Source organism: Antedon bifida, chromosome 6, assembly GCF_963402885.1.
Source record: "Antedon bifida chromosome 6, ecAntBifi1.1, whole genome shotgun sequence".
Taxonomy (NCBI): domain Eukaryota; kingdom Metazoa; phylum Echinodermata; class Crinoidea; order Comatulida; family Antedonidae; genus Antedon; species Antedon bifida.
The window spans coordinates 20,251,265-20,259,712 of NC_136231.1; the positions used below are offsets into that span (position 1 = coordinate 20,251,265).

General features: G+C 31.7%; 1 protein-coding gene across 1 annotated transcript; it reads right to left on the minus strand.

Annotated features, from left to right (window-relative positions):
• Positions 1-808: 808 nt before the first annotated feature.
• Positions 809-8,287, minus strand: LOC144844526 (G-protein coupled receptor 54-like). The gene is made up of 3 exons (XM_078701472.1): positions 7,998-8,287; positions 6,053-6,188; positions 809-3,207 (listed from the first exon to the last, which is right to left on the minus strand). The coding sequence occupies exons 1-3, from the start codon at positions 8,241-8,243 to the stop codon at positions 2,609-2,611; spliced, it is 981 nt and encodes a 326-aa protein (XP_078557598.1). The 5' UTR covers positions 8,244-8,287; the 3' UTR covers positions 809-2,608.
• Positions 8,288-8,448: the final 161 nt, after the last annotated feature.

An 8,448-nucleotide genomic window follows, 5' to 3' on the forward strand; every position in this document is an offset into this window, starting at 1 on the left:
AGCATTTAAATTTAATTTTATGTAGGCCTATCAATATTACGCCTATAATGACAACTCATACCATTTTTTTTTTCAAAAAATGCATTAGAATGTTTATAGAATATCTTTTAGCTTTATACTGAAATATATAATGTTGAAGAATCTAAAAAAAAAACCCCCAATTAAATCAAGAGAAGAAAAAAAGAAAACATTATTCCGTACGTACATGTAACATGTCCAATTGAACGGTGTTTATTTAAATAACACAGTTTCATTTAATGTTAGTTAAATGAAAAAAAAACATTCCGCCTCCACAAAGCCTTAATTATTACCCCGGGTGTTTTAATGATAATCTTTCTTTGAAAAAAGGATTATATCTAAGAAAGTAGTATAATAAGGAATAATTATCAATATGAAAATATATTATAGATCGGTAACATCAATCAGGTATTATACAACGCCTAAGAGATATTTTTCAACTCAATTAAAATACTATGCGCGTTCATTCTTTTAATAAAACAAAATGATGAATGTTTGCAATTGTGCAATAGAATAAATGTTTTCAATGAGTGAAAACATGGGTGTTCACCTCATACAAAAATTGTGTACCATTTCACTCTTAAACATTATTATGTATGTATACTATTAATTTGGAAATTAGTTTAAAACTATACAGCTATAAACCTGACTAAATAAAATATTTATTTTTATTCATCTTATTTTTATTGGTGACAATAAATGAATCTAGGAACTTCCAAACATGATTAATTTTATTTTTGAAAACTTGTGACAAACAAAAGAAATATATTTGTGTATTGATTTCAAAATAAAGTTAAGGATTACTCACAATTCTGATGGCAGCGCGTTAGAAAATGTTTATATATTATTATTAAAATTTCTGAAATACAAATATGATTTTATAAATATAATTGTTGTATAAATCTATGAGAGTGTATCTTGATATTTCTTGATTTATTTCGTCGTTTCTCTAGGCAAGATACATTAATACTGACTTGATTTATACTTACGCCACTGGCCCAAATGAATACATCTCAGTAATGATATAAAACTGAATTGTGTGAGTTTAAAAAATAATAATATCGTATTTGCCATTATATTAATGTAACCAAATTAAATAATATAATGATTTTTTGGTATAGAAATTATAGACAAATGAATTATATAGTTTGCAATGACAAGACCACCGACTTACACATTACGTTATTTCAGACCACACCTCCACAACGCCCCCCCCCCCCCCCGCCCCTCCACCAACCAAACTCAATGTCAACAGTACCATAAAAATGCCTGGTCCCAAGCTGTTGCCAAATCGAATTGACAAATCTTTAACCTAAATGCACATTATCCCGTTTGCATTGACAGTACCTGTATCATGAAGATAGACTTTATACTCTTTATGATTACAATGCCAACACAGATAGTCGTGATACTAAATTGTGTATTTTAAAATGTACAGTTGACACTAAATTATCGATGTTGTATACACCGGTATTATTGTTTTTCAAATTTTGTCCATGCTGAGTACAGTAGACTTTTTAGTAATTTTGAAAATGATGAAATGTTTTACAATAACAAAATACAGTAATAGCCTGTAATTAGCATGTTTGGAAGCAAGCGTTTGTCTTTGGTTACATCAGTAGTCAAATATATCTCTGCATTCGAATCCACTCCCGCTGTATATATTGAATAGGCCAATCAAATTCAATTCGAATCTGGAAATCAAATCCACCAGGCAGTAATTCACTCGGGCAATCAAATTCATGGTGGACGCTGATTGTCTTCATCTTGATCAACAATTTAATTCTGACAATAGTCTGCTGTTGACGTTCGTTTTCAATGTGTATTCCTTGCGGGAATGCTTTTAATTTATCCTGTAGATTTCACATCACGTTTAAATTAGGTTTACTTATCAGCAATGATTAGGTACAGATAGAAGCGGTAAATAGATTCTGCAGCAGGAAAGATAATACGATGTACAAAACAAAATATACATAAGCATTCATTAATACAACCAAAGCAAAGTCATCATACTAATGTTTTTAAAAAAGTGCACAATATGATGATGAATATTACACGAACTGTAATGCACGTGGATTATAGGCTTAATAGTCACTTATTGTAAGATTGTTTCAATTTAATGCCATATCGGTACGTTCGCTAGATGGACATAAATATTCAATTTTTCGCTTGTGACATTACGATTAATGTTAGAAAACACATAATGCTCCATAATTCACGTATTCATGTTATGTTTATCTATAAGCCCGAAGCAGTATGTTCATTTCTATACGAAATTGCTAATTTATTTGAAAATTGCTTTTACCAAAAAAATAATGACTATCATAAATTCTTCAAAGAAAATTAAAATAGTTAACTAAAGGAACCGGCACTTTGTTTAGTTAAATAATAGTTTGAATATGGATACACTGTATAAACGCATTCACTTGGTTCATCCATATAAACCATTTAACAGAGACTTCTTCAGACTGCGCATATATTGTACAATACTGGACAATAAAGAACGAAGAATATACATAGACAATCTATTTCATTAGTATACTTTATATACAGTGCTCGACAGGACACTTTAGAAAACAAGTATGATCAATTATAGCATATCTTCACTCGAGTACCTGCTATACTTAGTTGATACTCCATTTCTGGCTTGCATTGTCGTTGTAACACAGCTACTCTTTTTAGGCACTTTCGCAAAAAACATTTTCATAAGGTACTTTCTAAAACACTTAACAGCGAATCCGTACACGATAGGGTTCATAGCGCTGTTGGTGTAAGCTAAACATTGGGTAAACAAACGAAAAATATTTTTTCTCTTGTATTCCTCAATTGTGAAAATGTCATTATAGAAATGTGGATGGAATGTTTCTATGAGGAATGAAGCCTGGCAAGGGGCCCAGCAAACAGCAAATAGTATAACAATTGTGAATACCATCCTTGTTACACGCCGTCTTCGACGCACGTATCTTCTGTGAGCCTGTGCACTTTCTGTTCCACGGGACGTTTTACGCCAGACTTGAATAAGAATCTTTAAATAGCACACAAAAATACTCGCTAGTGGCAGGAAATAGGTTGTACACGAAGTAAAAGCTATGTACACCTTTTTACTTAGTTCAGATGGGTAGGCAGTTAGGCACACGCCATCCTCGTAGGTCATATACACTATCGTAGGGATGTGTGTTGTGAATGAAACTGCAAGAAAAAAAAAACAACAGTTACTCAGGCCTACAGTGTATTGTTAATAATATCACAATTCTTAAAATGTAGAAAAATTGCACCTGTATCTTTACATAAGTATTTCACGTTACCCTTATTAGCATTTCTATTGTGGAACACATGACGTTCAATAGACTGTACCAATCGTGATTGTAACAACAAAACTCTTCTAGCGTACGAACAAAAAATGAAATAAAATAAGTTATTCTTTAATGACATTACGCACCCGTCGTTTTACAAGTTGATAGAGATTATTTAAAGGGTTAGGTTCAGTTATATTTAGGAAATAGATCGTCTCTCTTTTAATTTTTTAACATAGAAAATAGTTAATCTCGCATATGATGCATAAAAACACCCCAAAACAAAATTTATCATCTATCCTTTACACTTTTCCTGAAAAATCATCCGCATTGCCATTTCAGCCGTCATCATTATCGTTTTGATTGATTAGTGCGTTATGTATCATAATGTGACATTTCATTTGTATATTTACCGTATTCATTTTCTGCACACCGTTGGGTTTCACCTTTTCATTTATCGCAAGTCGTTAAGGGCATTTTTGCATCTATATATTATTACTTACGTCATATTTTAATAATACCTACTGTAATTAGAGAAAGTGTTTTATAGAATCTCATTCGCGTCCCGCAGATAATGTTATTCCGTAACACCTGTTGCATTTAATCTTCTAATTTCCATATAATTTGGACAAAATATCGAAGACGAAAATGTCATTGTCTTCTCTTGGGAAAAAATTATTTAACAAATATTGAGATGCTTAAATTCAGAAAACTCAACTTAAGTATCAGAAAAAAACCCCGAATTATGAAAAAACAACTGTTGGTTTATATCATTAATATGAAATAATATATAATTGTGCTGATAGCCAATTCTATTATACTCTATGGTATAGTATTTTTTTTCTTACATTTGATTACATTTTTTGGTTTTTGCAGGTATGGTAGGATAAACCTTAAACAAGTTCTTAGACAATTGAAACTAGGTTCGATTGGCCCTTGCGAAATAAGGAAAAATTGTCTTTTGAGATTCTGGTCGTGTCAAAGATGATGACATTTTATCTCGACATGCCAACTCCACTTTCTATGCTTAAAGAGATTTGGTAGAAGTTTTGACTATAATACGGCAGTATAATTGTTTTATTAGCACTCCAGGGTTCTGTCCCATTCATTAAATTAAGTAAAACACAGGCAAAAAATTCTATTGATTATTGTCATCAAAGTCGATGACCACCTTGATCCGTGTTAGAACTATCAGTACTAATCATACTGTATAGAAAATTAAGTAAATCTTTTAAAAATATGGTAATCTTCGTTGAAATGAAATAGATTAGTTATCAAACACTCATTGAGCTGTCGAATATTCTGAATGCATTTATATTACCTACACTATTTAAGATATCAATATCGAACACGAACCAATGTTAGTTGGCATCATTAGGACTAATTTCCAGTGTTTTTCAAGACCTAACTAATTAATTGATGTAGAACATCTCCGATTTAAAAAAAAAGGATTGGGAGCGAGGTCTGGAAGGGTCGGTAAATAGGGATTGTACACATTTAGACCAAAGCAGACTGAATAGCGCATTGTAGTACTGTGTTTTATTTGTTCTGATCTATCGCTTAGGCGACCCTTGGTTCGGTAATCTCATGTTGACACATTGCGGGTGACAGCGCACAGCGAACTATATAACATAACTGACATGGCGATTGGTAAAGCAATAAAAGTACGATTATATAAGTAGGAGTTGACGTCGATTAATTTATAAATTGAAATAACAGTAACTGCCAACGAAATAACCTTAATCCTATGTGTATTATCTGCCATTAAATAAGACTATAAAATGTGTTCACTTGTTATTTTAAGGTTCCTTTAAAGACACATTCATGCAACATACTCCATTGGAATATATTTTATGCAATATAAAATATTTATTTGGGATTAAAAAGAGAGGAACATTTAATTCAATTCTCGGTATTCATGTTTTGTACTGGTGATTGAATGACAATCTTGTTTTTGATCTGTGCGCAGTTAATTTTCTATCAACGTACTATTTGAAAATGTACGGCTTAAGGAATGTTGGAAAGGGTTTTTTTCAGTAAGGTCTTAGTTGTTTTTTTTTAGTTAAAGCTCACATATTACTGCATGCATTTCAGATATATGTGTAACATAATTCAGCATGGTTTTCTACTTAAATGGTCAAATGCATAATTCTGCTATAAAAACCAGTCGGACCTTTCCAGTAGTTTTAGTTTTAAGTGAAGTTTACAATTATCGGGTAAGTTCCCGGTTCTGAAAACCTTATAAAAAGTTGGTTGGCGTACGTTGGATAATTTTTGATAAACAGTAGCATATTTGAACTTGAATAAAAACACCAGAAACTTAAAATTCAAATTGTATTACATATAGTAACCTGATAATTGTTTTTGCCATACCGTTTATTTTTCACTATTTAATCTATTTACCACATTATGGATTTACTTGGTAAGTTTAACTATAGTATTCATCCCATTTTAATAACAAAAAAACTTGTAACTAATAATGAAATTCCAAAACACGATGAAACAAAATTGTAATTGTATATCGAAATGTGTGTTCAAAAGAATGGTTTTACTTGAACCTTTTAAAATGACCGAAGATTTAAAATCTCAATTTGATAAAGTGGAGATACATTGCACCAGTAGCCTATATAATTATCAGCAACATTATAATTATTATGTTACTCATAAGAAGTTTCTGCATTGGAGGAAATTTCATATTGAATGGGAAAATAAGGAAGATAGTTGAAAATACTGATACTAACCTATCCATGTCACAATAGCTGTCGTGACAACCATACTTTTAGAGCGCGTATTCCTAGAACGAATCGCCAGTACAACAAGACGATATCGATCAATGGACATTATTGCCAGAGTAAGGCACGTTGCCTGCACACTCACCTGAAAAATGAAGAGAGAAACAAACTTAGAGTGTAATGGTAACACTAAATAATTTACCATTATGCGCTACATTATTATCAGTTGTTAAAACAGTGTTATGAGACCACAATTCTAATGTTCATTTAATTTCCAGTTTGATGCGTACGTTGCAATGTATGTATTCTCTGGCATCTCCATGTTCCGTAATTGTTGAATAGAACGAATATTTCATTTGTTGAAAAATTGTAGTCTATTTAATGACCATTGTTTGTATAATATTAGTATGTCTGATTAACGAGGTTAAGTGGCTTCTGATAATTCTGTAAATTCCGTGAACCGTAGCCTACCACAAAGTGTTATACTTATACAGAATATTATGTAGTGTATATTGTTATATGCTATAGGGCTATAGTGTTAAATGCAGAAACCTAGAGGAATATAATAGAAGTGATGTTATCTTTTATGAATGATGCAAACCATTGCATTCTATAAAATTCAAATATAAAAGGTTGTTATTTCACGGTCTTTTATAACAACAATAATTATGATATAAATATGTCCATATAAACGATCGATCATACACAACACGTAATACGATATACTTTCCTTGTCAAAGTGTATGTTATTGTTTGGTTCTGTTTAAGAGAGTACTGTATTCACTATAGACTTAATTGTTATAAACGTTTTTACTGTTGTTTATTTTAGAACGAGTTTATGCATTAAGTAATCAAACTCTTGGATTTGTATCGTATCAAGGGTTGTTGCAGACTGTTCTTACCTTTAAGTGAATCAGGAGACAGGTGAGTTAGTACTCTTATTGACTGCCTCCTCTCTTGGATGTGTTAATGTGTTTATCATATGATTGTTTGAAACTATTTATAGTAGTACTGTCTATGACATGTTGTGGTAATGCGTTCCATTTGTCTATGATTCTTGTGTCAAAATATGTCATTATGTCACTTAACTGTATCTTTAGAGAATGTTAGACATATGACATTGTATAGACACGTTAGTTATAGCATGTCATAATGGAAATGAAATAGAAATATTCAGATTCATTACCGGTAGCCGACCTATGATTTACTGTAGCCCTTATTACTTATTTATATGTTTTACGGCTCACTTTGTTTTATCTTTAATAATTAATAGGTCTAGTATGGTAAATACTGTACGTTCAACTAATGAACGACGATTCGCACACATGTAGTATACATATAACAGTGATTAGTATATTAATGAACCAATTTGCTTTCTAATTATGCAACACTAATCAAAATAAATTGACCTTTCAGTATACATATATCAATTACGTAATCTGTAAACATACTTAAAAAATCAAATGCTAGGTTACAATAATTCATAATATTAAATAATCACAAATCAAGAAAAATAAGTAACGTAGATTAACAAGCTTTGGCAAAGCACTATTCTGGCAAATAATAACATGGTTTTGAAAAAAAATATTTTTTAGACATAAATTCATCGTGCAGTATCATGTCTGCTGATGATACCACTGTACCTAATAAATATTAACATAACCTAACCCTCTAAATAATTTCTCATATGAAAAAAATAAAACGACACATTTGAGGTCCGAACCAAGGAGAGCTGAAGTGCCAGGGAATAGTGAAATTACAATCTCACTGGAAGTATTTAACCAATCAGTAGAGCAACTGAATGACAGAAAAATCAGGAGAAGCTATGCAATATGATACGAAGGTGACTGACAATCAATCAATCAGCCATTACAAATTACCTTTAAAAAATTTAACAAATACAATAAAAACATGATGACTAGAAAAAAAATAAATCTACTAAAATGCCTCTTACCAACATCATGTAATTTACGATCCGGCATACAACTGGACCAACAGCCCACCCTCGGTACATAAACGTTGTTGGTAATGCACACGTTAATAATAGAGCGATATCTGTCATTGCTAAGTTTGCAAGAAAATAGTTTGTGGCTGTGCGCATCTCCTGGTTAGTAAATATAATATAAAACACAGTAACGTTCCCAATTATACCGACAACAATTATCAGAACGAAAACGACAGGGGCTACTATAGACATCATCCTGAAAAATTCATAAATCTGTCTCGCTTCCTCTGCGTTAAGCCCTGCATCATATTGTGAGGACAGATTACTTGAGTAATATTCCTCCTCCATCGTGAGCAATTATGTCTGTACGCTGGTTGTTGCAGCATTGTAAGAATCAGATCAAAATGCATCATTGTGGCTAAATGTATAGTGTACTGATTCATGGTTTGTGATGTCATTC